General features: G+C 54.6%; 3 protein-coding genes across 9 annotated transcripts; 1 reads left to right on the forward strand and 2 right to left on the reverse strand.

Moving 5' to 3' along the window:
* Positions 1–1,315: 1,315 nt before the first annotated feature.
* On the forward strand, positions 1,316–6,884 carry AMIGO1 (adhesion molecule with Ig like domain 1). 2 transcript variants are annotated; one of them, XM_033434681.2, is made up of 2 exons: positions 1,316–1,611; positions 2,092–6,884. In XM_033434681.2, exon 2 carries the CDS (start codon positions 2,157–2,159, stop codon positions 3,636–3,638), a length of 1,482 nt encoding a protein of 493 aa, XP_033290572.1. In that variant the 5' UTR covers positions 1,316–1,611; positions 2,092–2,156; the 3' UTR covers positions 3,639–6,884. The 2 variants fall into 2 exon arrangements, with proteins under 2 accessions (XP_033290572.1, XP_033290574.1); XM_033434683.2 differs by having other exon boundaries at positions 1,322–1,611; positions 2,057–6,884.
* Positions 6,885–9,528: 2,644 nt separating this feature from the next.
* Positions 9,529–18,619, reverse strand: LOC101276384 (probable transmembrane reductase CYB561D1). 3 transcript variants are annotated; one of them, XM_004263138.4, is made up of 3 exons: positions 16,033–18,619; positions 15,462–15,499; positions 9,529–14,891 (listed from the first exon to the last, which is right to left on the reverse strand). In XM_004263138.4, the coding sequence occupies exons 1-3, from the start codon at positions 16,178–16,180 to the stop codon at positions 14,388–14,390; spliced, it is 690 nt and encodes a 229-aa protein (XP_004263186.1). In that variant the 5' UTR covers positions 16,181–18,619; the 3' UTR covers positions 9,529–14,387. The 3 variants fall into 3 exon arrangements, with proteins under 3 accessions (XP_004263186.1, XP_033290580.1, XP_033290588.1); XM_033434689.2 differs by having other exon boundaries at positions 15,438–15,499; positions 16,033–17,394; XM_033434697.2 differs by lacking the exon at positions 15,462–15,499 and having other exon boundaries at positions 16,033–16,172.
* On the reverse strand, positions 17,541–26,422 carry ATXN7L2 (ataxin 7 like 2). Of its 4 annotated transcripts, none has more exons than XR_007477193.1 (11): positions 26,246–26,409; positions 24,279–24,344; positions 23,790–23,894; positions 23,164–23,374; positions 22,579–22,865; positions 21,874–21,956; positions 21,283–21,536; positions 20,278–20,473; positions 20,016–20,137; positions 18,362–19,534; positions 17,541–17,744 (listed from the first exon to the last, which is right to left on the reverse strand). XR_007477193.1 is itself a non-coding variant. In XM_033434675.2 (11 exons), exons 1-11 carry the CDS (start codon positions 26,370–26,372, stop codon positions 17,730–17,732), a joined length of 2,262 nt encoding a protein of 753 aa, XP_033290566.2. In that variant the 5' UTR covers positions 26,373–26,422; the 3' UTR covers positions 17,541–17,729. The 4 variants fall into 4 exon arrangements, 3 of the variants coding, with proteins under 3 accessions (XP_033290566.2, XP_033290562.2, XP_033290568.2); XM_033434675.2 differs by having other exon boundaries at positions 18,739–19,534; positions 26,246–26,422; XM_033434671.2 differs by having other exon boundaries at positions 17,541–19,534.
* Positions 26,423–27,574: the final 1,152 nt, after the last annotated feature.

Genomic DNA, 27,574 nt, shown 5'->3' on the forward strand with positions numbered 1-27,574 from the left:
ACCGCAATAAAGAACTGATGCAATGTGATTTCAGAATTTCCCACACCCTGAATACCCTCCCTACATTATCACTGATGCCTGAAATAAACAGGAAAGGAAAGACCTTTTCACACTGTGCATAGGGTTAACATGCTAATACCCCTTGAAGAGATAATACATTCCCTTAAATCCATGGTAAAACATGTGACATATAAATTCTTTCTTTTGAAAACTCTTAGCAGGCTAATATATTGAGACATTAATTTCAGTCTTGTTCTTGCTGTTGTAAGAAACTAGAAAAAATAAAAAGGTAATTTCTCCCTCAGGGTCTACCATCTCAAGAACAGCTAGTCTTGAATTATAAGGTCTAGGCTCTTCTCACATCCCCTTATTCCCATGCCCAACCCCCCAAACACACACTGGTTAACAGCTTCTTGGTGTTTCAGGGACCACCCTAAGGAAGACACGCCCCCGCCCCCTTCATTTTGAGGAATAGGTAGCAGAGAAACTATGCTGGAATTGCTCCATAAGGGGAGGGGAAAGAGCTGATACTGGTTTAGGAAGAGGGCAAGTGCCAGACTTAAGGGATGAATGATTTCCCCCAGGCTGGGAAGGATTTTGGAGTTTCCAGGAATGGAAACTTGTCCCTGGCTTGTATGCAGTCGGGGTGTGTGTGTGTGTGAGAAAGAGAGCGAGAGAGAGTTGCCTCACAGGGTGTCTGTGCTTGCACCAAAGATCCTCCCTTACCCCTACTCCTGCCCATCCAGCTTGTAGGCTGTGGAGCTGTACCCTTCCAGTGGTACCCCCAAGAGTCATGGAACAGTAGCATCAAGACTGAAAAATAAAGACCCTTCTCCAAATCTTTCCCCCAAATGTTGGAACTTCACAGACCTAGAGAGAGGGGAGGGAGGAACCTCAGAACGTGACTAATGAATTTCCCGCCAACATTAAGAGCCGGGAGCTGAACCAGATTTCTCTAATTTGTAAAATTAGAAGACATGTGACGCATCTTGGCCCAGAGCCAGTTGCAGCGAATTCACTTCAGTTAGACCTTCTTTTCCTGAGAGAGGTTTTGGTAGGTAGAAGGATGGGGTGGTGAAGGGGCTGGAAGAAGGTGGAAGAAGTAATTGGGGAACTAAGGGGCCAGAGCCCTCCTCCCGACAGTTTTCCTCGCCAGGTCCCAACACTTTCTGAGAAGGAATGAGCGGCGCGCGACCGCCGGTCCGCCAGTCGGGCTCCGACACAAACACACGCACGTGCGCCCCGCCCCCGCCGCGCGCACGCGCCCCCAGGCTCGGCGGCGGTGACGGGCGCGCGCGCGGTGTTCGCTGCCCCCACGCCGCTCCCAGCGCTCGGATCGCGGCGCCTCCCGCTCCCAGCACCGCTGCACGCCGGCCCAGCGGACCCGGAGACGGTGGCCGTGGTCTGGGGGCTCCGACGGCGCAGCGGTCGAGGCTGCGGCGCGGGGGGAGCGGAGCGGAGCCCGGCAAGTCCCCGGGAGGCGATGTTGCCGGGCGCGGGCCCCCGCGAAAGGCGGGCGCCGCGGCAGGCCGGCCGGTGAGGCGCCGCCAGGGGAGGCCGCGACGGAGCTCCCGGACCCGCCATGGGCTGAGACACGTCCTCGCCGAGCAGGTGCAGTGAGCAGAGGTCCCGCGGGGGGAGCCCGCCCCGACAGGCCCCGGGGCCCCTCAGCCCGGTTAGGGCTCGCCCTACCCAGCCTGTTCCCCGTCGACCTTCCTTCAGCTCCTCCCCAAAGGCCCTACTGACCCTGCCTCCAGACCCGGGCCCTGCAATCCCTGTAACCCCAACAGTCCCTGACGCCCCGGCGATCCCCATCCTCCGCTCCTGTGACCCTAGCGCAGCAGGCCCTTGTGCCCACCTCCTCCTCGGTCCCAGTATTTTGAGCTCACCGCCTGCACAGTGCTTGGGAACTACCCAGCATCTCTTCCTTTCTCTTCTAGCCCAACGGGGATGGGGCCGCGGGGTGGGGGGGTGGGGGAGAAGAGGGGAAGGCAGGAGAGTCGGTCCTTCCTGCCAGAGGCCCCAGTGACCACAAACCCATCCTCTTTCTCTTAAGCCTATGGTGAAAGTGACCCTTCCTTACCCCACCAGAACATGCCCGGGTGACTTCCTCCCAGATCTTCTTTGTGGCCTTCCTCGCCCTCCCCAGTGACACTATGCAACCCCAGTGTGACCTGCGAGGCCTCTGGCTCCTGCTGCTGTCCTTGTTCCTGCTCCTCTTTGAGGAGGCCAGAGCTGGCCGTCCCTTGGTTAGCTGTCCAGCCGCCTGCCTGTGTGCCAGCAACATCCTCAGCTGCTCCAAGCAGCAGCTGCCCAACGTGCCCCACTCCTTGCCCAGCTACACGGCGCTCCTGGACCTCAGCCACAACAACCTGAGCCGCCTGCGGGCCGAGTGGACCCCCACGCGCCTGACCCACCTGCACTCCCTGCTGCTGAGCCACAACCAGCTGAACTTCATCTCCTCTGAGGCCTTTTCCCCAGTACCCAACCTGCGCTACCTGGACCTCTCCTCCAACCAGCTGCGTACCCTGGACGAGTTCCTGTTCAGTGAACTGCAGGCGCTGGAGGTGCTGCTGCTCTACAATAACCACATTATGGCAGTTGACCGCTGCGCCTTCGACGACGTGGTCCAGCTGCAGAAACTCTACTTGAGCCAGAACCAGATCTCCCGCTTCCCTCTGGAACTGGTCAAGGAAGGAGCCAAGCTACCCAAACTAACGCTCCTGGACCTCTCCTCCAACAAGCTAAAGAACTTACCATTGCCCGACCTGCAGAAGCTGCCCGCCTGGATCAAGAATGGGCTGTACCTGCACAACAACCCGCTACACTGCGACTGTGAGCTCTACCAGCTCTTTTCCCACTGGCAGTACCGGCAGCTGAGCTCCGTGATGGACTTTCAGGAGGACCTGTACTGCATGAGCTCCAAGAAGCTGCACAATGTCTTCAGTCTGAGTTTCCTCAATTGCAGCGAGTACAAGGAACGTGCCTGGGAGGCCCACCTGGGTGACACCTTGACCATCAAGTGTGACACCAAGCAGCAGGGGATGACCAAGGTGTGGGTGACACCAAGCAATGAACGGGTGCTAGATGAGGTGGCCAACAGCACAGTGACGGTGTCCAAGGATGGCAGTCTTCATTTCCGGCGGGTGCAGGTCGAGGATGGGGGCGTGTATACCTGCTATGCCGTGGGGGAGGCTTTCAATGAGACACTGTCTGTGGAGTTGAAAGTATACAATTTCACCTTGCACGGACACCATGACACCCTCAACACAGCCTATACCACCCTCGTGGGCTGTATCCTCAGTGTGGTCCTGGTCCTCATATACCTGTACCTCACCCCTTGCCGCTGCTGGTGCCGGGGTGTCGAGAAGCCTTCCAGCCATCAAGGAGACAGCCTCAGCTCTTCCATGCTTAGTACCACACCCAACCACGATCCTATGGCTGGTGGGGACAAGGATGATGGTTTTGACCAGCGGGTGGCCTTCCTGGAACCTGCTGGACCCGGGCAGGGTCAGAACGGCAAGCTCAAGCCAGGCAACACCCTGCCGGTGCCTGAGGCGACAGGCAAGGGCCAGCGGAGGATGTCAGATCCAGAATCAGTCAGCTCGGTCTTCTCTGATACGCCCATTGTGGTGTGAGCAGGATGGGTTGGTGGGGAGATTCTGCCCCAGGAGAGGTAATGCACCCCTGAAGGATATGAGGGGATGGAAGAGAGGGCTAGCTGCCCAAGGGAGTGGGCTCCCCCCGAACTCAAGGGAATTGGTCACGGTTACAGCAACAGGCAAGACCCCAAGCAGGGTGTGGCTGCCATGATTTTCAAATATGGATATGCTAATTCTCAGGCAAATGCTACACCCCTATCCAGAGCCCTGACAGTTCTCAATGTGGTGGAAGAAGAGGAGTGTATCTGAGCTGGTGGGAATGAGGAAGGGGTGAGAGGAAGAGCGGATTCCTTAAACTTTTTTGAGGTCATCCATAGCTCCTTAAGAGAAAATTATTTGGAAAAAAAAAATCATTTTTTCCTATCTCTGCCCACCCACACCTGCGATGTTGTGTGTGCTGGCGGGAGCTTCCACAGCAGCCATGTTGGGGGAAAGCTATGTTATCTTTGACCAGGAAGTCACACTTCACAGCTGGGGAAATTGGAAACCTTTGGAAAAATGAGTCAGGAAAAGGCTGAGACCTTAATCAGTAACACTCCCCAAAGCCGTTGTAAGACTTCCCACTAATGCCTTCCTCTTTCTGGATGAGCCCTGGGTGGATGGTTCTTTGCAGGAGCCTGGCCTGTTGCCTGTCAGATACGGCAACAATGTGAGATGTGGTATCTGTGCCTTGTCCTGGGACCAGTGGTACAGAGGGGTACAGCATGAACCGAGGGGTCCCTGTCACAGCATAGGTGCCAGCACAGAACTTGGAGATGGGGGATAAACTCTAGACTGCCTAATTCCCTGGTTGGTGAAACCCTTGGTTAGCGTTTGATTCCCAGCACCTGTGTGTAGCACCAGGGTGGAGGGTGCTGAAAGCAGAGCTTCTATGGATGCCTGCCACAGACGTGGGATGGGGGCCTCTTTGCACTAGGAGGAGGAGGGTAAATCAGCCTCTAGTATGTAGCATCCAGCTGGACCTACCTGATTTTTTTGTGTATGCCATCTCTTCATTCAGTCTCCTGGTCAAGTTCAGGTGGGATTCTGAGTGTTCCCTAATATGCTGCTCTGCAAAGGAAGGAGTCCGGGAAAGTCTGGCCCCAGCTGGGTTAGATTGGGCTCGGGGATGGAGGGGGCCGGGTATGTATCTCTTCTGTGTTGACAAAGCCGCTTTGCTCCTCTCAGAGATCTCAGCCCTGCTGCAAGGCCAAAGCATGGGATCTCATCATCCGAGGAGATGGAATTGAGTGGTCTCTGCCACAGAAGAATGGCAATTTGGAGTGTGGCTAAGTCTTGCCCTCTCCACGAGGTTCCAGGCAGTCTTGTAACAGACAGTCAGTGGCACTAAACTTTGAAAAGGAGACCCTGTCAGCCAGAGGTCTGTGCAGTTGTGGTTGTCAGGCCCAAGGAACTTAAGAACAGGCCCAACGTTCCATTCCAACCCAGTTGCAGGATACTTTGGGTATAGAGACGACAACTCCCTTTGACTCTACTGCAGGCCCTGGGAGTTGGTTGCTCTGAGCTTTGGCAAGGGGACGAGCAGGGCCAAGGTGAAAACGTTCTCTGACGTTGGTCTTTTCAGTCTCTCCCCTCTCTCCCACCAAGTCTCCTTCCATCGGAAGTTCTCCAGATCTTCTAGTTTTCTGATCTCTCTTTAGGTTCCAAGAAGTGTCATTTACCTGCGGGTGACAGCTGCTTGCTAGGAGGGCCTAACTCCCACTGCCTATTAAGATTCGGGGAGGGGACTGGAACTCAACGTCTGCTTCTTGTCTGTTCCCGGGATGTCAAGACTGCTGTCCATCCTTTATTAGTAACCTAGTTTTGTCAAGAGAGGTGCAGCATTTCCCTCAAGTACTTGCATGCTCATAGGGATGCATGCTTATAGGTCTGCATGCACCCCAGCACCTTGACTTCCATCAAGACAGTGAGTCTTCAGTCCCCACTAACGTCCACTTCCAGAGTGGTTTCCACCCATGTGCACAACTTCATGCACACAATTTTCTTGCCCTGTAGGAGAGAGAGTGACCATGCCAGGCTCCACAAATACAAACTTTTGTACTTTAGATTTCTGAACGGCCTGAAGCTTCACCCACATCTCCACGACACTGAATAACTTCTCAGCAAAGGCTGGAGTTAGGAGAACTACAGGTTGAAGATCTTGAGAGGAGGGGTGATGAGGAGCTAGCTGGCTCTTCAGACCCCTCAGAAACCTTCCTTGGATTAAAGATGATATATGTGAGAAATAAATGTAGAACTAGGTCATTGACAGACCCAGAACACTGGCAGGGGACCAGGGAGCTGTAAGTTGCTCTTCCTGTGTTAACTGCCCTGGTAAGACAGGGGCAGGAGGAAAAAGTTGTCTGGTTATATTTCAGAGACTTCTGAAGATTCTGATACTGAAGCTATAGGAACCAGGACTCCCTCCTCAGACTTACCAGGGAATCGGGGAAAAATCTCACCTCCATACTGCTGCTTCCCCTCTAGGCACCATCTGGGGCTCTGAAAATCTTTAAAGTGAATGTCAAATGAAGTGGGTCTTCTGGGGCCTTCTAGCTGAGTTCCTGAGGACTAGGAGGGCCATTTGCTTCATAAATCGTACCCAGTTTAGGGCATAATATCAATAAAAGGCCCTGAGGATCTAAGTCTCCCCACTGTATCCACTAGGTTGGCCAGTACCTACCGGTTTGAGAGACTGGTAGACGTGCATGGCTGCCCCACCAAGAGACTGAAGTGATGAGCCTCCTCCCGTGGTTTCAGTCGATAGAACCCAAAGGTAGCTTTCTACCTGGGGGATCGGGTACTCAGCGTATGTAAGCTCAGTAGAACCCCGTGTAGGAAACTGCTAACTCTGGTTATAAAGGTCGAGCCATCACCCCAACTCCCATAAACCAGACGTGTCTCCCAGGAAGCAGGTGTCCCTGGAGACAGTACGACAGGGCTGTACAATCTGTCTGTGTGATTATTTGTGATGTTTTTCCTTTGCCTGTATTTATGAGGCTCCTAGGAAGGAGCCAGGAGCAGGTATACCCCAGCTGGGGAGAGTAAAGCCAACTGATTCCAGTTTTCCATGTGTCCTTACCTTTGTACTTCCTTGTAGCCCTGCTGGCGGAGCAAGCAGGCCTCCCCATGTCCAGGATCCTAGTCTTCCCACTTATGTACTCTCAGGCTGGCAAACCTTGGAGCCTCTGGGCTCTGAAAACTAGACAATGATCATTAAACCTGGCTTGAGTCTCTGTTCTGGCATAGTCTGTGACTGGTTTATTTATCTTTTCAGCCTGTGGCTGGGGTTCACTGGACCTCAGAAGGGTGTGGCCTGTCTAGGGGGAGAAGAGTTAAATGCTGTTATAAGGGCATGGGTTAAATCCACATCTAGGCATTAAGATGGACCAGGGGTCAGCCAACCTTTTCTGTAAACAGCCAGACAGGAAACGTGTTCAGCTTCGCAGCCCATATAGTCTCTGTTACAACTACTCAGCTGTACCGTTGTGGCAGGAAGGCAGCCACAGACAGCACACAAATGAATGACTGTGGCTCTGTTCCAGTAAAACTTTATTTATGGACATTAAAATGCGATTGCCATATCATTGTAACATGTATTTGAGGTTTTTTTTTTTTTTTTTTATTTGAGGTTTTTTAACCATTTAAAAATGCACAAACTCTTACTAGCTCACAGACCATACAAAACCAGGCAGCAGGTTGGTTTTGGCCAGCAGACCATAGTTTGCCAACCTGGCAGATATTCTCAAAAGAAATGTCACTGACGCTTTAGCAAGAGAGAGTTTAGAAATTCCATGACTTGGGGCTAGAGCCTGTAAATAAAGAAGGCTTTCTGGATCCCTGGGGAGGAGGGTTGTCTCCCTGAAGAGTTCTCTTAAAAGTCTGGATCAAGCCTGCAAACTGTACCATGGAAAAATGCTTGGACTGGGTTAAAAGAAATGATGGGAGAGCAGCTCGGTTTCACAGTATTTTGATTATTACCAGTATATGTTCATGTCGTGAATGGTAACCATCTTAGTTTGGCTTAAAGTATATTAATTTAATAGGAAGGTTATTATTCATTGACAGTGTAATATGTCCTAGGCATTGCACAGAACACAGAAACGTGGTCCCCACTTTCTTGGTACAGAAGACAGCTTACCAGAAATTGGACTGGATTCTACTAAACTCTGAACATGCAGTTTCTTTGGCTACTCTCTTGGTAGGGGATTGTCATGGTAGATTCCACAAGGGAAGAGGAAATGGTATAAGGAAAAGAGAAACTAAAAGAATCAGAATTTGGGGAATTCCCTGGCGGTCCAGTGGTTAGGACTCCACACTTCCGCTACAGGGGGGCACGGGTTCAATCCCTGCTTGAGGAACTAAGATCCCGCAAGTCATGCAGTGCAGTCAAAAAATAAAATAAGAATCAGAATTTGAATAATTACCTAATTTCTTACATGGATAAAATCTTGACCAAAGGACAGTCCTCCTCTGTCTGGAAAGCTGTCTTTTTCTCTTCATGAGGAACAAGTAAAGTGGTGAGGGATGGAGACACCTCACAGCCAGCCACATCAGACCAGTCAACCTTGGCAGTCAATGCAATGACAGATGTTGATGCCAGAGCACCCCTAGAGTCTACAATTATATAGTATTTTTTATATTTCCAAAGCAGTTTTTGCTATGGCTGAGTTTAGCCAAGAGGGTGAGCTGATAAAGAGAACAGATCTGGGGAAGACTACTGAGAGTTCTCCCCTGTATTTTGGCCTGTGGCAAGCCCTGTCTCTGTGCCTGAAACGTTTTGATACTCCTTTCTCCATCATCCCAAGGAATCCGTGGCTGCATCTCTTCAACCCTCCCCTTCTCCCCCCTTCCCCAACCCCCCAGCGAGCTCCATAGGTCCTGGCCAAGATGTGCAGTTTTGTCTGCCATGTTTTGCAGCTCTTCCCCAGCTCCTCTTAGGTGGCACTGCAGGAGAATGGATGAGGTTAGTAGGATGGTTACCTTTTAGAACAGAAAATGGGAGTTCAGTGGATTGCCCAGCCTAGTCTCTCTTCCATCTGATCTCTCAAACTCCTTCCCTTTCTGCAGATGTAGCTCTTGTACCCCTTATCTTGTCTCCCGGGCAACCGCTGGGGAAGCTTCACTTTTCCCACCCACACTGCAGAAAAGTCTCAGGCCCATGCAGTAGTATGGTTAGCTCTTCTGGTCTGGCTACAGTGAGCCTATGCTGGATGCTTCCTCTCCCCGGGCTTCAGAGAGGAGAGCTAAAGCAGCTGCCACGTCAAGCCCTTTCATCAGGCTTATATACTGTTGTGTGGAAAACATGAAGTGTTTTCCTGCCCTGAGGCCTTCCAGTCAGACATAGGCTTTGTTACCGTCCCACAATCACAGAGGGCATGGAGAGAACCAACCTTTAGGACATGAGGCCCTGCAGGAACTTCTAGGTGCCCTACAGCACTGACACACATAAGGTGAGAGTCACTGACCCCAAAGTCGGGGGGGGGGGGTGTATGCATGTGCACGCCCATACAAACATGCACACAGGTTGGGGAGCACTGTAGCTGGATAGAACTCTGTGCTGCTTTTCCTGCACCTCCCACTGCTCCTTCACTTGGCCGTAGTTTGCTTTAGGCGTGGACCTAAGCAGAAAGGCCGAGCCCAGTCTTGGGCATCCTTAGAAAGCACTGTGAGATAAGTGGGAATCTGCTTTAAAGAGAGGGGTGCTGGGGGCCTCTCATGTATACTCAATGAGACAAAGTTGAATCCTCTGGTACCAGAGACTAGCCTGAAGTAGCTGCTTAATCTGCTTTTAACAGAGGTTCAAAAAATCTGGGAAATTCTAATAGCAGGTAGATTAAAAACTGGAACTTATTCCCTGCACATCGGTAACTTAGTCAAGCCTTCTGGGTGGGTGGGTGGGTAGGGAGAAGGCGGTCTTACTGGAGGGAATGGAGGAAATCTGTCTGCTTTAAGCTTAGCCCAGTGCTGGAGACTGTCTACATCAAACCACCATCCAGGGCAGTTCTGGGCCACTATCCTCCTGCCTTTCAGCTGTGTCTTCTCTGTGCCTATGCTTTGCTGAGGCCATGACTGCAACGCCTGACTAGTGTTTCATTCCTGGATCCCAGGACAGAGAAAAATAAAATAAAACCCACCAAGATTAAAAAACAAATACTGAAGCCTCTGCGCTCCTGGGGTGCCTGCCTCTCTGTGTCCACTCCAGGCAGACTGCTGGCTGTTCTCAGACCAATGGAATGGAAAGTATCCTTCTTCTAATTTAAACATAACTGCTTTCATGGCGTGTGTATGTGTGTGTGCATGTGCATGTGTGTTTTAATTCCAATAAAGTCCTTTGAGGAGGAAGGGGCTGTGATCCTACTCCAAGAGCCTGAAACAAGGAAGGAGAAACAAACCCGTGAACAAGCCAGGGGTTGTGTCTCACAGCTCCCCACCTCCACGCTGTGCCTGGGTGAGGGCCTGAGGCAGCCTGTGGCTATGGGGGAAACCAGAGGGTTGGTGTGGCAGTGTTGTATCCATTGCTGTTGCTCCTCCCTTCCTGGATTGTCTGCTCTGCCTTTCCCTCAGAAGAGCAGAATTAGGTAGGAGAAATTTAGATAGACTTGTGACCAGGAGCTCCAGACTAAGACCAGCTCCAGGAACTTCAGGCTGGACCTGGGGGATAACTGACTCCCAGATTTGCAATCAGCCCTGTGACTTGAAAGCACTAGCTGGCAGCACTCAGGGCAAGCTTCACTAGAGTCATAGCCTTGGTGGCATTCCTGACCTTGCATCTAGGAGGAAATGTCTGTGTTCTCCAGTGATGACCAGCAACACAACCTCTCAGAGACTTGGGTCCTCTAAGCATCATTATCCATAACTGTTTATTGCCTCCCTAAAAGAAGCATAAAACCCAGAGCCAGGTTGAGTGAAAGAGAGATAAGGACAAGCACGTAATACCACCTGTTTACATCTGTTTAATGCTTTGAACTTCCCAATGCCTGTTAACATAGCATTCTGTCATCTAGCGCTCACAACATCCCTGTGAGATAGGTCAAGCAGTAAGTGATTTGCCTGTGGCCACACCAGTGTTAGGAGCTGGGTAAACCCAGACTGCAGGTTTCCTAGCTCCCAGGTCGATTCACTTTTCACTTCATGATATGTAGGCTCTTTATGCCAACCAGACGCAGGGGCAGCGGGAGCACTGAACCAGACGCCTCCCTGCTCCCTAAGCCTGCAGAGGGCCACCAGAAATGCTGAGGGAGTCAGGGGTGTCCCCTGGAGGCCAAGACAGGTCAACAGAAGGAAGGGCAGGAGTACTAGAGGTTCAAGGTCAACAGCCACCACTACCAGTGTCAGTGGAGCATGTACTACGTTCCCTACATCTTGACCTTTGTCAGGTGAAAAGGCCTTATTAGTTTACTCAGAGGATGCTCAGGGCCCGCTCCCAGAGGAAGGATGAGGCTTGGCTGGGAGGTGAGACTCCTGACCCCTCCTCCCTCTTCAGCCCAAGAAGAGGGGGAAGGTGAGGGCTGGCTGACTCAGCCTGCAAGTGCTTAGAGATCTGGAGCTGAAAAGCCCCAGCACTGTTCAGCTAATGATTGTTGTTAACTCCGAACGGGCCTTGGCATAGCAGCCAGCTGGCTCAGGAAGAATGCCTGGCTCTCCCACGGTGAGGTTTTAAAAACAAGACCCACGGCAGCCATGCCCAGGGGTGGAAGGGTGGGGACGATGAGAAGGAAGGGACAGGCCAGTGTTGGAGTGGGGAGAGGTAGTCTGCGCTGTGAGAGGGTGCGGACAGAGGAGGCACAGGCTGGCAAGAGATAGCAGCCTACCTTCGATGCAGCTGAAAAGCCAAGAAGGTGAGGCTGGGAGACTTCCCCAGACAGAGCTCCTGCCATTCAACACCACCCCCCAGCCAGGGGCAGGGCGGGGGGAAGTGTTGGGGTGGGAAAGCGGTGGCTATGGGAAAGATGGGGGCTTTGGGGTGGTATGTGAACCCAGAATGGTGATCCTATTACCATTTGGATTTAGATACAAAAAGCATCTATATTTCTAATGTCCTCAAGGCTGAGTTTGAATGTAATCATATTCGGAATCAGGACTTAGTGAGCTTGATATGCAAATTTGTGCAAATGACACAGAATTTAAAAAAACTTGAACACCCTGGCTTTTTTTTTTAAAAGGCAAAACAGGCTGGCTACTAGCAGCTTTCCCTAGTTAAGGGACAAGGGCAAAAGGGCAGCCATTTGCTTCTCCCACAAGGCCTCTGCCTCACTCCTGAGGAGCCCAGATAACACCCCAGATGGGGAGATACAGGGAGGTGGGGGGATAGAGGGTGTAGGGAGGAGGAAACACACAAGCAAGAGGCATATGCAGCCGTCAGCCTCCGAGATCCCAGCTGGAGGAAGAGTGCTCTGGCACTGAGGTCTAATGGTTGCCCAGCTGCTGCCCCAGGATGTGAGGGCAGGTGGTGATGGAAGGAGAAAGGAGGGGAGCGGAGGGAAGTCCCCCTACAATCTGGCCAGCTAGGAAGAAGGGCTCCTCCTGGCGACCTCCTCCCTATACTGCAATCAGACTGGCTAAGCAGGAGACCACCTGTGCCCCCCTCTCTGCCCTGTGCCTCTGCCCCCCCACCCCCGAGGCCTACCGGTCAGAGAAGTGACAGCTGGGACCCCTTCCTCCTGCGGAATATAAATGACTTCCCCCTTCCTCCCAGGGCTGGGAATAGACATCAGCTGGCACTGCCCACGCAAACTGCCGGCTGTCAGCCAGCCTGCCCGCTCACCAGCCCCCGCACCACCTGGGAGGAGGCAACACCTCAGGCAGGCTCGGGCTTTATGGTGTTGCCTGCTTGGCTCCCAGAGCAAGCTGGTGAACCCCCCCCAGCCTTCCTACCCTGCTATAGACAGAGTAAGACTCCCAGCACTGACTGTGGTGGGCAAGGGGTGATGGGCTCCCTGATCAAAGCGACCCTCAGTGAGAATCTCCTCCATGCAGCCCCAGCAACCATCTCTCCCAAGTTCAGAACACACTGAGGAGTTGGAGAGGGGAGAGAGGGCAATGAAAAAGACAGCAACAATCACCCTCTGCATAGCAGGGGTCCCCCTTGAGATGCTCAGGGTCTGGAGAGCTCCTAGGAGATGACACCTGACCCGGGAGGATCCTAGCGAGGTCCGCTCAGAGAACCCTCTGCCCCTGCAGTTCTCACTCCTGTACTGTTGAATCATACCAACCTCCCTGCTTCTGAGCCACCCAGAAAGGAGGTCTTGAATCTTCTAAAGACCTGAGATATCCAAAATATTGCTATCTAGGAACATCTACCCCTGCTCCTGGGACCTAGAGCTCCAGGCCCTACACCCCAGGCCTCCCAGAGTTCCCACTGAGCTCTCTCTACCAGCCTTAACACCAATTTCCTGGCTCAGCCGTTTTCAGTATTTGCCATGGTCTACGGAGGTCCCAGCTCCCCGACTGAGCCAGACGACAGTCAACCAATCTAGCAGCCAGCCCTTATCACCGAGGGCAGTCTGGGGAACTACTGATACTTTCAGTTTGGAACAAGGAGGGGTCTCTGCAGGGAAGAGAGCCCAGCCCTCATTTGCCAGCTGGCACCAAATTCAGCCCCGTCCTGGGCCAAAGAGCTGGCAAGAGATGACACTTGAGGAAAGCTTAGCTGACAAGGGGAGAAGGGGAACCAGAGACACTTTGTTTTCTCTTAGATCAGAAGAGCCCTGCCCCATTTCCTTGACTCTTATTTTGTTCTAACAGCTTCGGAAGAGCTCCACGAAGCTATGTGCTAAGGCAAGGACCTGAGCCCTAAGAAGGACAAAACATGAGATGTTCAGGACTACTTTGCCACTGAGAATGGATGTCTCGCAGCCCTCAAGCCCAGATCCTGAAGTGAGCTGAAGGAAGTTCTTAGCTGGGCTAAGAAGCCCAGCCGAGGCTTAGTTAAGCCAATGCCCTTTTGCTCCTCCAAAAGTTTTAAAGTGACTTTAGTGCCTTTACTGTCTTGATGTTCTGGAGACCCTCACCTGGGCCCCTTCTCTCCACAGTGCCTGACCCCTTGTCCCCTGGTGCAGGGGCCAAATCGGCACAGATTCCTGAAAGGCCACGAGAGCAGACCTGTCCCTCCAGAGGGGTAAGGAGACAATGAATGTAAGAATTACACTCTGAGTCTGCTGAGTGGGCCAACCCACGGTTCAGACCTGGGAGGGTGTTCTGTGACATCAACTTGACAGACACTGAATGTTAAGAGAAATTGTTTAGAAACAATCACTCATTACACAGATGAGGAAACTGAGGTCCTGAGACATGTGACTCGCATAAGGTCCCACAATAGCGTGTACAAGGACCACACCCCATAAACAAGACCCATTGGCTCTCTCCACTACACTGCTTTCTCAAAGTGACCCAAAGAGCCATAGCTGTCATTCATAAGTTACAGGAATCCAACTTTTCACCAAGCATGCAAGCAAGAAATGACTGCCAGTACCATCACCACCACCACCCGACACTTCTGTCTCCCATCAAGAGTGGAGGCTTCAGGATCAAGCTCCCCATCACCTTTCACTTGCACCCCGTACATTTCCCCATTTGGGCCCACTGAGTCATCTGTCAGCAACAGCAGTTTGGGTTTCTGCAGCCCCTAGCCCAGCTAAGAAATACAAAAACCCTACCACTTCTGAAGTAGATCCCTGAAGGTCACCAAAGGAACCACTGAAGTCCAAGTCAAGTGTCCCATCTTGATTCACAGTTTGGAGGAATTCACATTTCCATTTTCTTCCTTGGCAAGTAGAAGCTGGAGATCTGGTGCATGATTACCAGGGCTGGATAGAGGGGCAGCGCCAGACACAGGTACCAGGCTGCACCTTTGATCTGGGCCTGGAACCACACAGAGTGCATACCCAGGAGCACTGTTACCGTAGCCATTAGGTAGATCACCAGTCCACATGTCAGATGGTAGAGCTTGAGGCGAGCCACCCTTGAGACCCTGGCTGCCCGGGGACAGAGGAGGCAGAGCCCACACAGTGCCTGGACGCTAGTGGCCAGCAATGTCAGAGCCCCTACCCAGCTGTGCCAGGACACCAGGTGGGGCAGCTCACTGCGGGTCCTGCTGGAGATGATAAAGCCCAGGCCCAGGGCTGCGCAGAGGATGGCTAGGGTCTGCCCCGCCCAATGGAGTCGGATCCGGGCCTTTCGGGAGCAGAAGAAGAACAGGGAGTGCTCAGACGAGAAGAGTAGGATGGCCTCAGCCATGCAGAGGCAGAACTGTGAACACAGGAGAGGGCCAGTGAGCCTCAGACTCAGCTTGGAGGCCTAAGAAAAAAGAGGTGCCCTCCTACATCCAAACAAGGAGGACAGAGGGTGGGGGCTAAAGAACTCCCACCAGGACCGCCTGCCACACAGGTCCGCATTTGTGGGCAGAACTGGGAATCCATGCTAGAGCGGAAGTCTCATCATTCAGGCTGACATCATGCCCCCACCTCCACCACAGACAATGACCCTCATTTCTTGAACAATGGGAACAGCAAATGTTAAACTTCCTCCTGAACTTTGGGAGTGGGGAGCAACTGGATTGCACCCCTTTCACTTCCTCCTTTCAGGCCCTAATGGAGAAAAAAATGGTATCTTCCATGTCCTCCCACCCCCTTAAACCACCTGACTACCTACAGCCCAGCCCTCCATGTTTCCTGATCTCACAGGTAGCAGGGAAAGATGGGGCCCTGGGCATTTCCCCCCACCTCTCTGAGCCTCAGAAAGGCTAAGCCTTCTGAAGGCTGGATGCTTCCTTAGGGGCATATCCAAACCAATCACCTGCAGAAAGAAGCCCAAACTCACCGCCAAGGCCATGAATACAGGGTGCCAGGAGAAAAGACCTAAGAATCAAAGAGAACAGACTGACGACTGGGCACCGTTGTTTCTACCCCTGTGGCTGGCTGGAGCCCAAAGAGTCTGGCTGGAGGGGAAAGGTCAGAGGAGTGTCTCCAACCCTAATGGGTAATCAGGAACTCCGGGCAAAGTGGAGCAGCCAAAGGGCCTTAGGGTGAGTAACCAAGAGGGCAAACATACCACTTTGGCCTGCGTTCCCCATTCAGCACCTCGCAGCTACCAGCCCAGTCCTAGAACAGACCTTGGCAGCCCTCCTTTACTTGTATCATCCACGAGGGCCTTTGCTTATGATGAACTAGTGAGTTCCATTCACTTCAGTCGCCTCCTCTCCTCCCATCACCCAAAGCCCCACCCTTCCAGGCCCCACCCCCAAGGCCACGCCCCACCGCGCCCTTACTACCCCTCCCTAGTCCGCCCATCCACAGCTAGGGTCCCCACTCCACGCCTCTTAGCGCTCCCAAGCGCTGCCCCTCCAGCATCTCGGCTCCGCCCCCTTCCCCGCCCCGCCTTGCACACTTACTCGTTCCTGGCCGGGACAGCACTGTCAGAAAGATGGCGAAGCCCAAAGCGACCAGGTGCGCCAAGATCCCACTGCCTCTCCGCAGCCACCGGGTCAGTCTCGGCTCCCTCTGTGGAGCGGGAACCAGACCTACCTCCAGGGACTGCATGGCGGTGCCCAGCCGCCCCACACTTCCAGCTGCCAGGGCACGTCTTCCGGGTTTGCGATCGCGGAGGCGGCCTCAGCTGCGGGAGAGGCTCCTCCCCGGGACGCCGCCGGCAATGCGGCGGTTCGTCCACAGCGCCCTCTGGGGGCTGGGGGAAAGCGCATCCGTCCTGGAGAGCCCCGAGGGCAGAAGGCGACTGGACAGCTCCGGGCCCACCGTGTGTCTTCTGCCCAACTCATGTGTATCTTTATGTCTACCCGGGCTGACGGGGCTTATGTCTCAAATAGCCTGTGGAAACTACATTTACGACAACTTATTTCACCCGAATCACAGATTTGGTATACTGAACCAAGAGTGTGAAACCAGTGTTTTGAACAGTTTTCCAGAAATACTGGATTTCCCTGGTTGCCCACTCTCTCCTGCCACCTCTTCTTCTGTCTTGTTAAGGGAATAAGATCCCTCCCTGCCTAAAAGCAAGGAGACGGAAAGGACAGGAGAAGGCTAAAAACTAGTGCCCTGTGCCTGGTGAATTCAGGTTTGAGGACCAAAGGAAGGACGTGCAACAGTCGTATCCCCTGTCTGCACAGTAGCTGTTGTCCCCAGTGAGACAAATGGAAAAACTAGGGCACTCCCAGCCCTTGCCGCCTCCACACCATCTGCTCAGCCCTGGGGAGCCAGGCGAACCTGAGGGGCTAGGGCCTCCCACACAGCTGCTGCCTCCCACACTAAGGGAAGTTCTGTAAGTGAGGATACCTTTTCCCTTCCTGCCTCCAAAAAAGGGTGTGGTTCAGCTTAAGGAGGCCTACCTGGGAGAGGCCGTACCCCTTCCTGAAGGGTAAACCCACAGGCCATGGAGAAAGACCAAAACCAGGCTGTCCCACAGAAATCAGGGACATCCTGAGTGCAATTACCAACTCAAGCTCCAGTGGTTGAGAAAATAAGGCTACTAGTAAGAGACAGAAAGGGCTGAAGAAACTGAGGCAGAAATTCAGAGACCGGACGGAGGAGCAGGATTGCTGGAAGACCAGAAAAGGACCACAGGCGGACATCCACAGACTTTCAAGGCCAAGATCCAAGAGTAGAGCCAGAGGTGTGGCTCCCCTCCCCCATCAAGTTTCCTTTCCCAGTGGGACTGTAGTCCCCTTGCTCGCTCCGAGCCACATGCCTCCTCATCCTAAGACTCCCCCAGTGATACAACCCTCAGCCATTTCCACAGACTAAAAGGACAAAAATATACGAGTGTAAGAGATTTTTTTTTGCAGGCAAGTGACGGGAGCTGGAGTCTGACTGCCTATCATCTCAGCCTCCTGGGGAGCAGCTGGGGACAGTAAGGACACTCATTTTGTTACATTTCTTTCCTTCCTTTTCTACGTTTCTGTTTTTATATTTTCTTAGCAGCAACAGAACAGGGAGACAGTCTTGAGGTATTTTAAAGAGTTTTTTTTCTTAAAAAAAATAATATAAAGTTATAAAAAGCGGCAGCAGCCTGGGGCCCGGATCTGGAGGGGAGGAGGTGCTGGCAGCTCCATCGCAGTGGGCAGGCACTTTCTTGTTAATGGGCTTTTGACTGTAGGAAGACAAGAGGCAAGAGACAGGGTCGGGCTGGGGGTCTAACTGTCCTCCTATCCAGCAAACTACGTGGGCCAGAAAAGCTAAGGCTTGATTTCCTCCTGCTGGTCTTGTGAGTAAAGCTGGGCAAGAGGGAGGATGAATGCCAGCCCAGCAGAGGCAGCCTGGAGATCACCCATGCACACGTGTGACAAAAACACACTCAGGCCCCATGCAGCTGTCAAACTTACTACTCTCGTATGGGCACCAAAGGTGTTGGTATGCATCTGGCCAGTGCCTAAACCAGGAGGGCATCTCCCCTTCCCACCTCCAATGGCTAAGGTCATATGGATAGCTCATAGCATGCTACTCCAGGGCTCCCATCAGAAGAGGCAAATAAACCTGGCTGCTGGCTTTACCAGAAACCCTGGAGAGCTTGCCTGCCACCTCAAAACCTGGCAATGGGTATATGTATAAGATGGGCAGACATGCATACGGGGACCTTGGGTTATGTCCCTGCCCTTTCATGCCCTGATGCCCAGAGGCAAAACCAAGGAACAAGACCAGCCCACCCAGCCTGTGCGCAGCGTGTTAGGCCACAGCTCAGGGACCCAAGCTCAACCCCACTGCCCAAACCTTTCTTATCAGAGCTCATGGAGTCCAGCTTTCTCTCCTTCAGGGAACAGAGGTAGCTCCAAGTCCTGGAGTGAGGGCCACAGCCAATTCAGAAAGTGGCCCTTTGATTAAAGCAAGCAGGGGAAGGGGGAGAGGCAGAGGCAACATCTCCTTAGCCCAAAGGAGAGGGCTGGGGATAGGGGAAGGCCCACCAAGCAAAAGCCGGGGTCACCTCTCCCTAGAGCAGATGGCCCAGGAACGCTCTCTCAACTTCCCCAGTCTTCCCTTCCCTGCAAGACGTTTACTTAAGCACCTCTTTTTGTCAGGTGCCTGTGCACTCCAACCTCATCCATCCTGACCCTTCCCTGCCCCTGCTCTTCAGGGAGCTGGGCTGGTACCTTCAGTGTAGAACACTTCTCCTCAAAGGCCAGGGCTGGACCCGGCTTCTTGCGGCGCACAGAGCAGGCCGCGTCGGCAGGGGCACCAGCCTGGCAGTGCTTGGCCTTCACTGGCCGGCAGTAAGTGGCCAGGTTTTTCCGCTTCTTGGCTACCTCCTCCTCAGAGAGGCAGTTGGTCGGCAGGGCCTTGGCCGGGTGTCCAGCCGCTCCCTGGCTGTCCAGCTGAGAAGCCTTGACTGGCGTGGGGGGCTGATGAGGGGAACCCCGACAGTCCAGGGGCCCTGCCCGCTTCACTCTTGGCTCCACCGTCCCATTAAGCCCCATGCCCAGGCCTGTTTTAGTCTTGGCCGAGAGGCCCCGGCAGCCAGAGGGTTTGCCTTTTCCAGTGGGCTCCAGGACGCAGGTCCGTTTGAAAGTGGTGGGCCCAGGGGATAACTTTCGCTTTCGAGAAGGAGCCTCCACCTCGAGCCCGTCCTTGCCTTTGGATGACTTGCTGGCCTTGGAAGGTGGGAGCTTGCTGAAGGACGGGGAAGGTGTGTTGGCAGGCAGTGGTGAGGTGATAGCCTGGCTCCCACCCATGCACTCCGCCTGGCTGCAGGCGGCTGCCACGTTGGGGGAGCCTGCAGGGTAGCCAGGGCCAAGGCTGTCCTTGGTGGGGGGCGTGGAGGCTGGGCAGGCAGGTCTGGGGGGTGGGCCTGGAAGGCGGGGGCAGCTGCCCGTAGAGGATGGGCTCAGGGGAGCAGATGGCGGGGAGCTGACAAGGTGGGATGGAGGCTCAGCCGCCGGGGGGATCTTCCTGCAGCAAGAAGAGAGCCCCACTGTGATGCCAAGCAAGCAAGAGGGCCTCCCCACCAACATACAAGTCTTTCCACCCACGTAGAAATGGCCCACAGAGCCCTGGCAGTGCCGCCCTCTGCTGGGAAACGCTGGAACTCAGGGATAGGAAGAAGGCACAGGGAAAGGCAGGAATGAACTAATATACAGACCCTTTAAAAACCTCACTTTAAATCTCAGGCTGGACATCCCCTATCCCTACTTACCCAAAAGGTACTGGGAGTGATTGGTGAGAGTTAAGATTCACTCCCAGGCGACCCATTCAGGCCTTGCCTTAGCCCAGCTCCAGGCTGCCAAGTTTCCCCACCTCCTGTTCACCCTACCTGGGGTCTTCCTGGCAAACAGCCAAGCCACATCTACAGGTATGTGTGACGAATTAGGGGTTCTGAAGCCCGGGTATGCCTGGGGCCTGGGAAGGGAGGTTCTGGGGCCGAGAGACTCACTTCCACATGTGTGAGCTGAGGTGCCGTTCCAGCATAGAGCTCAGTGCCGAGCAGAACCGGTCCAGCCGGCGGCTAAACACGTAGCATCCTGGACTCACCAGCCGGCTCCCAAAGGTGCAGAACTGGAGGCAGAAGGAAGGCACATGGTTAAAGGGGCCTGAAATACAGGGAGGGCACCTTCACGTAGGATCTGACCTCCTCCCCACATTGTGGGCCAGGAGGACTGGCTCCCCACCCCCAGGTCCCTGCCCCAGGTCCTTACCGCCTGCGGCCGAGGGGGCCGGGTTGCATAATGGCAGTCAGTGGGGAGGTGGAGGTCATCAGATGTCCCCTCCTCCTCACTCTCCTCGCTGGAGGCCTGGGCACCACCCCGGGGCAGGGGGAAGGGGAACAGGCCTGGGTCCCCATCACCACAAGGGCCTTCATCATCCAACTCACTCTCAGAGGAGGCCCGGGACCTGGAAGGGCCAAAGGGGATGTGAGGGTGATGTGATGAGAGTGGGTCACGGGGGGTGTGTCCCTGAACCTGCCAAGCTCAAAAAGTCAGGGCAGACACCCTGCTGGGCGATCAGACAAAGAGGAAGGAGGACAGGAAGGGAGGGAACAACAGAGCTCACAGAGTAAGAGCCAGAAAGATCAGGGGCCACAGCTCCCAAGGGGTTTTCTCCCCAGCCCCTTCGCTTCCCTGGCCCTGCCTCCTCAGGGGGAAAATCTGCTTCACATTCGCCTCCTCCAGAAAATCTGAGTATAACCGCACCCAGCTCTGGTCAGCCCAGTCAATTTTCTCAACCCCCTTCTTGCATCACATATTCCTGTGAGCCTATCTGTGAGCTGAGCCTATGTTTCGTGTCTGCCCCCATGTTACAGGCAGAGATGCGTGTGTGTCTCCTTCTGCAAGGCAGGCTCTCCCCAGGTTCCAGCGCAGCCTCTGCACACGAAGGGGCCAGTGAATTAATACACAGTAGGACTGCCTCACCCAGGACCCTGACCCTTTCGGCTCCCCAATTACCACTTTTGGCCTGTTGGAAGCAGCTGGGAAAATGGTTTTTCCTCGGTGTTGGAACACTACAGAGAGCCTGGGGTACTGCGGTATGCCGGGTTAGGAACAGGGTGTCACCCACCTCCACACCACCACCAGGGGCCCCTCCCCACACACTCAGGGTGGAGTGAGCAGCATCTTCCAGGGCACTCCCTGGGCCTGCAGGGGTTCCTGATGGCCTGGGGCCAAGTGTCCCCAGGTAAGATGGGCGCTGGATCCTGGACGTACCTGGGCAGTGCACAGTATGGGTAGGTCTGCTTGGCACGAGCAGAGAAGGTGCTGCTGGGAGCAGCCACTGCTGCCACAACCTGGACTGAGGAGGGGGGCTCCTGGGAGGGGCGCTCAAGAGCTGCCTCCTTGCGCCCTGGGCTCTTCTCCTTGGGAGACTCCCCTTTGCGGGAGTTGGCCTTCAGCTCTGCCACCAGCACGTCAAAGTCCTTGGCTCGGCCCTGGACTTCCCTGCGCTGGTGCACGGAGTGGATCTAGAACACAGCAGGGGGGAGGGTGGGGAGGAGCTGAGCAGAGGTAAGGGGCAGCGGTGTGCTCTGGCCTGGGCAAGTGACGAGACTGGGCGTGTGAGTGTGGGTGTGTCTGTGTGTCCTTGTTTCACTTCCTGACAGGGCCAGAACCCTCCTCTGGAGAGGGGGATCGGGAAGCCACCCCCTGCCCGCTGTCCCCACCTTGGGCCCAGTATGGAGAGCCTCCCCTCCCCTTGCCTGGTCTGGGCTTAACCCCCATCCCTTCAGCTGGATCTTGGATGAGATCTCACTTGCTCTCCCTGCCCAGGGCCCGTGTCTGTGCAGAGGGACTGGGGATTACCTTGCAGGTCAGCAGGCGGGTACAGATCTTTTTGGTCTCTGGATTTATTACCCCACACTGCCTGTTGAGGTCGCACTCCTTCCCTGTGGGGAAAGCGGTTCCCATGAACCCCAAGGCCATTTCTGGGAGGGTCTGGCGTCTTCAGGCCAAAGGCCTGGGAAGAGCTGGGCCTAAGGCTGGAGAGCCTCTGGGCCTCAAGTCTGGGGCTGCAGCCTTCCAGAGATACTCCTCTGGGCAACAGCAGCTCTCTGCTGGGTGTAAGAACCATCCCGTCCCCATGCCAGCCCCGGCACTCCTTTGGGGGTCCCCAAGTCTCAAACAGGGCAACATGTACCAGGAAACAAAAGCAGCTACAGGCATCTGGGATGCCAGGGAAACCAGCTATGGGAGGCTTCTGGTGCCCTGGATCTAGACGAGAAAAGAGATGAAGTTCAACAGCCCAAGGTGAGGAAAAATACCTTCACCTTCTTGGGCACAGGCTCCCATGGCCTTAATCAGGAGACCTGGGCTGAAGAGACTCTTCCAAGAGAGCAAGCAGGTCAAGTGAGTGTCCACGTCAAGGGATGACCAGGGGCTCCTGTACCCTGGCACGCTGTGATGGCCAAGCCCACCCTTTCCTGACCCCCTCTCCATCAGGCCCAAGGACAAAGCAGTCCAAAGGAGTCCCCACTCTACCTTCCTGACCCTAAGACCACGACTACTCACGAGCCATCTTCCGGTGGGTTTTAGGGGGCAGCCTGGCCCCACCAGGCTCCTTTTCAGACGGGCTGCCTTCAGCCCGGTGACTGGAGCCCTCGCTGGGGGTTATCTCGATGCTCCCTCTGCCAGGAAGTTCTTTAGAAGGGGATGCCATGGGGTTTTTTCCAGGGGAGTCCTTGGTGAGGCCAGCCGGCTGGCTGAGGAAAGCAGAGGGCGGAGCCACCCTGATTCCGTGTCCATCAGGCTTCGGGACACTGGACATCTTTTCCAGATTCACCACAGGCACGAAAAGGCTATACATGGAGAGAGGGTGCAGGCTGGGAGGTAGGGAGGCTGGGCCTGGGCCCCAGACTCTAGCCCAGAGCCATCTCCTTTCCCAGCCCTGGAACTTGGGTGAGCTCCTGCAGGGGTGCAGAACATGGGAAAAGGGGACCCCATATTCCCTGGAGCGAGTTGAAGGGAGCTGCAGAGAGAGATGGCCGCCTCCCGCAGTGAGCAGTGCCCATCGCCCCACAGCTGCCTCCATGTGTGCCAACCCCTCCCTGGGCTAGGGTCAGGGCTTGTCTCAGGGAGCCTCCAGCCTTTCCTTACCAGAGGTTGTCCTTCTGGGTCTTCTCTGGAGGCTGGTGGCCACGGCTCCGGGACCCCTGGCCCTTCTCCCTGGAGGAGGTTTTGGTGGAACCTGGGGCCCTACAAGCTGGGCCCTGACCGTTCACTACATGGCATTTCTGAGAGCTGGCAGGGGCTGGAGGTGGGGGTGGGGCCCGGGCGTAAAGCTTGCTGAGCGGCCCATGTCTTCTTTCTGTCACCAGGAGGTGGAGAAAGCAATCGAGGTGAGTGGCATCAACTGTCTCCTTCCCCAACCTCCTAACCCTGCTCACAGACTCATGATAGAGAACCTGGGGTTTCCAAAGCTTAGATTTTAAATTTGCCTCCTTCCCATTTGAATTTGAGCCTTCAAGACTCAAAATTCTAGAAATCAGCTTCCTGAACATCTTAGCTCTTCCCAGACGCTAGAACTTTACTCCACCAGATGCTAAAAGGTTGCTTAAACAATAACCCCAACCAACCACAATCTGTGAAGCTCCCCGCCTCCACCTTCTTATTCCCAAAGCCTCCCTCCATTACTCACATGACCTCCCAATTGGCCCTGTCCTCAGAGTTCCATGTTCCACCTTCCCCTGTCCCCTCTATCTCCTCCCGAGGGCTCCCCTCACCGCAGTGCTTCTGGAAAGCTTGAGGCTTCACCACTTGGCTGCAATGGTTACATACAACCAAATAGAAGTCGTCATGGGCAGGGCAGTGCCCGAAGATGGACATGTCTGCAATGACAGAAGCCCTTATCACTGGAGCTGAGGACACCAGATTTTCCCTGTAAGATCAGAGAACACTCCCACCCACCACTCAGATGACACTTCCCCTCCCAGCTGATATGACAAGCTTTATATTGGATGCTTCCAGCTTCCAGAGTTCAATCTAACCAGTCCCTAAGAATGTGGGCTTTCAGGTGAGTGGGCACCAAACACCAATGATTAGGATCTCCCTCAATAAGTCACAGGAGCCAGGGGAATAGGCTGACTCAGACCTATCAAAGTGAGAATCCCCAGACCTGCTGCTTCAGGCAGCCACCTCCTGGGTTGTGGTGGAGGAAGGGAAGGTGGTCCTGTCTGCCCTGGGCCCCAGCCCCAGCATGTGTCAACTCGCACCTTCTTTAATGAGGGTCATGGCATCCAACTTCTTCAGGTTTTTGTTACTCTCCTCCAACTCAGCCCCTGGAGGAGAAACACAGCTCAGAAGGACCACCCCCATCCCAGGAGCCCCATCTCCCATCCGACCAGGTCCTGGGGCCAAGCAGGAGGAAGCTCTCACTACTTGACAAGCACCTGGTGCTCAGGACCACTTGGAGAACCTTTCAGTGGATCTTTCTCAAGTGCCCATTCTTCCTTCACCTGCTACCTCTGGAATGAGCTGGCCCCATGAGGAGGGATACAGCCACCTTTCTTATGGATCCTTCATTCCAAGGTACAGTTCAGGATTCCACTGCTGACTAGTTGGGTGACTATGGGTAATTATCTCTTTTCTGGGCCTGCTTCCCCATTTAAACGGGAAACAGTCCTTAACATATTTTACTACAGATCCCTGAGTCCCTTCTTGAGATTTCTCAGACAGGTCCTTTCTGCTTTTCTGTGGCATCCCAAACAGATAATCTCCTAGGTCCCCATCCCCAATTTTGTTCCACCTGTGTTGCCATGGCATTGTCAAAGTTACACCTAGCTTCTCAGGTCCTGCACTGATAGGATGGCCACAGAGGAGAGAAACTGCTGTCTTAGGGCCCTTCAGCATCTTCAAAGTCCCCTTGATCAGCTATGCAAGCCTTTTTCCTCTTAAGAGGGGGTTTGGGCAAGGGTTGCCCTTGTACCTCAGTTTCTGGGTTGATGACAAAAACGTTTTAGCTGTGCAAAGTAGCTCTTTCCCCATCCCCCTATCTTACTCCTCTCCCCTCCCTCCTCTACGCCCCCTCCCTGTCCCTTGGAAAAAAAAATCAATTCTGAGTCACCAAACCCGTCTGATTCCATTTCCGGTTCTCAATGCACCCAGACCCTGACAATGGCCCCATCCTTGCCCACCCAGCATGGGGCAGTTCTGGGGTGGCCTGAGGCTCCCACTTAGGTCTGCTTCTGACACCTACTAACAGACGTGCACCTTTCTAGAATGAGAAGAATACTGACAGTCTTATATAATCTCCAGATATGAGGGGTGGTGGGTTAGGCATGCAAGAAACAAGGGGCAGCTCCCACTCTTAAGTCCATTAAAATGCAGTGATGGACAGAACTGAGCTGGGAGTTGGACGTCTCAGAGGAGAACAAGTGTCATCAGAGACCGCTCCATGTGGTCTCCTCCTCCACCTCTTCTCACTTGCAAACTTCTTCAGGGGTGTGATGCCTGCTGTCACCCCAAAGGCCACGAGGCCAGATGCCCCCTGGGGCCCAGGAGACAAAGATCAGGAGAAGGGGCTGTCAGCCCGCTCACCAAAAGCACTCAGGGGCCTAGAGAAGGTGGGGTCAGGGGAGAGAGCCCGGGAGGCAGGGCAAGAGGCCCGGGAAAGGACGGAGGGTTGGAGGCATGTATGGATGGACGGAGGAGGAAGGAAGGGAGGATGGATGGATGGATGGACCGACGAACTAATGCGGAGGAGGCGGGGGTCTAGTGGCACTGCAGCCGACAGGCAAACGCCGAAAAGGAGCAAAAGGTGTAGGGCAGAAGGCGAAGGAACAAGGGGGGTTGGGAGGGGGGCACAGAAGTGGGGTGCGTGGGAAACACGTGGAGAGGACTGTTGCGGATGGGGAAAGCTTGAGGCAGGTGCAGAAGGGGCGGAAGCTGGAGGACAGCAGGCGAGAAGAAACATAAAAGCAAGCAGATGTGGGGGCAGGTACTGGGCAACGGCAGAGGCAGAGGTGGGCAGGGTGGGCTGCTGGAGAAGAGCCGGCGCTAGGACCCGGAGGCGCGAAGGTGGAGGAGCGGGCGGGCACTAGGACCCGGCGGGTCCTTTGTTTGGGGGGCCGGGGAGCCGGACGGCGGCTCCCGTCGGCAGCTCCCCTCTGTTGGCGGGGGCCCGGAGGGGGGGAGGGGAGACAGTGATGGGGTCTTCAGACTCTAGGGGTGCTTCACTCACCGTCGGCCGCGGGCAGCTCGGCCCGCTCCACCCACGAGCTCCAGCTCTGTCCCGCGAAGTCATCGAGACTCGGCACCCGCCGCTCCAGAGCGGCCATTGCTGCCGCCGCGCGTTCACGCACCGCCATCACCGCCGCGGACGCGCGCCCGCCCCGGCGCCGCCGCTGCGCGGCCCCCTCCCCCCATCCCTGCCGCGGGCACGCCTCCCCTCTCCCTCCCACCTTTCCAGCTCACTCTTTGCGCAAGCGCAGCACTGGTTGCCTTCCCCTCACTCTCCCTGCCGCATAGCCTTCTGGGAAACGTAGGCTTAGAGGTGGTGAGGTTGCCTACTGAGCTTGACGAGAGAGCCCCTCCAAAATGCACAATTGCGGGGGAAAAAGAGACCAAAGCCCCAGGACCTCTGCTCCTAACCGTTGTGAACCCATTCTTTGTGCTACCAGCCCACTCTCTTAAGTTCGCTGCACACAAACCCCAGTCCCAAACCTCTCTCTGCCCAAGATGCCCCTTTAAACCGTGCCTCCGCCAGCTGGCTGGCGCCCATTCCCGGGCTGGCGGCCACGAAGCGACTTCGCTTCCCCGTAGATCGAATGCGGTAGGTGCAGGGAGGTGGGCGCTGTGAATCAGAAGGGCAAAGGGAGGGGGTCTGTAGGATGTGCTGAAGGACACAGGGGTTGGAGTGGGGGGAGGGTCCTCAACTCTCGGGTTGTGCCTCCTGTGTGGCAAACCCACGCTGCCCTGACGCAGAGCAGAGGGTTGAAGTGGCGTTGTCTGGGTTTGGGAGGACCTAGCTGAGCTGACCGGGATCACCTGTCAGGATGACAGAAGGCTATCTCCGAGCCAGAGCCAGCCCCGGAACTGGGGTGGCCCCGAGGCTGCTGGTGTTTGCAGCATCTCTGCTGATTCGTCTCTCTTCTCATGAGCACTGCGATCGATACCCTGTACCGCCTCTTCCCAAACCCTGGCTGGACCCTGACTCCATCCATCCCTTTGGCTTCTTTTTCTAACGAATATTTTCTCTGCTGGCAGGGCTGCTACCAGAGCCTGGGCACAAGGAGATTTCTCATCAGATCTGTCATTTTCCTTGCTAAGGCCTGGAAAATACCTTAATCATCCACCTCTTTCTCTTTTCTCAGCTGATAACATTCCTTCCCACCCTCACATAATCAAGAGACAAAAGCCTGCCCCCCACCCCATCACATCAGAAAAGAGATACTAATTCTCTTTTCCCTCCTCAACCCCTTACACCTCACCACATATATTCATTCTTTCATCTAAGGGGAAACCAAACTGGAGGCAAATAAGTCAAGGTCTGTGACTTCAAGACCTCAGA

Source organism: Orcinus orca, chromosome 1, assembly GCF_937001465.1.
Source record: "Orcinus orca chromosome 1, mOrcOrc1.1, whole genome shotgun sequence".
In the NCBI taxonomy this organism is placed as follows: domain Eukaryota; kingdom Metazoa; phylum Chordata; class Mammalia; order Artiodactyla; family Delphinidae; genus Orcinus; species Orcinus orca.

Bases quoted from the DNA above. Each gene is read 5' to 3' on its own strand.
- AMIGO1 (XM_033434681.2), top strand. From the start codon at position 2,157: ATGCAACCCCAGTGTGACCTGCGAGGCCTCTGGCTCCTGCTGCTGTCC.
- LOC101276384 (XM_033434689.2), bottom strand. From the start codon at position 16,180: ATGCAGTCCCTGGAGGTAGGTCTGGTTCCCGCTCCACAGAGGGAGCCG. The intron at 15,500-16,032 runs GTAAGTGTGCAA...TTTGATTCTTAG, and splicing joins GCTGTCCCGGCCAGGAACGA to GTCTTTTCTCCTGGCACCCT. The intron at 14,892-15,437 runs GTGATTGGTTTG...CTGTGTTCACAG, and splicing joins GTTTGGGCTTCTTTCTGCAG to TTCTGCCTCTGCATGGCTGA.
- ATXN7L2 (XM_033434671.2), bottom strand. From the start codon at position 26,372: ATGGCGGTGCGTGAACGCGCGGCGGCAGCAATGGCCGCTCTGGAGCGG. The intron at 23,375-23,789 runs GTGAGGGGAGCC...TCCTGGTGACAG, and splicing joins AGCTTTCCAGAAGCACTGCG to AAAGAAGACATGGGCCGCTC. The intron at 20,138-20,277 runs GTAAGGACCTGG...TTCTGCCTCCAG, and splicing joins GGCCCCCTCGGCCGCAGGCG to TTCTGCACCTTTGGGAGCCG.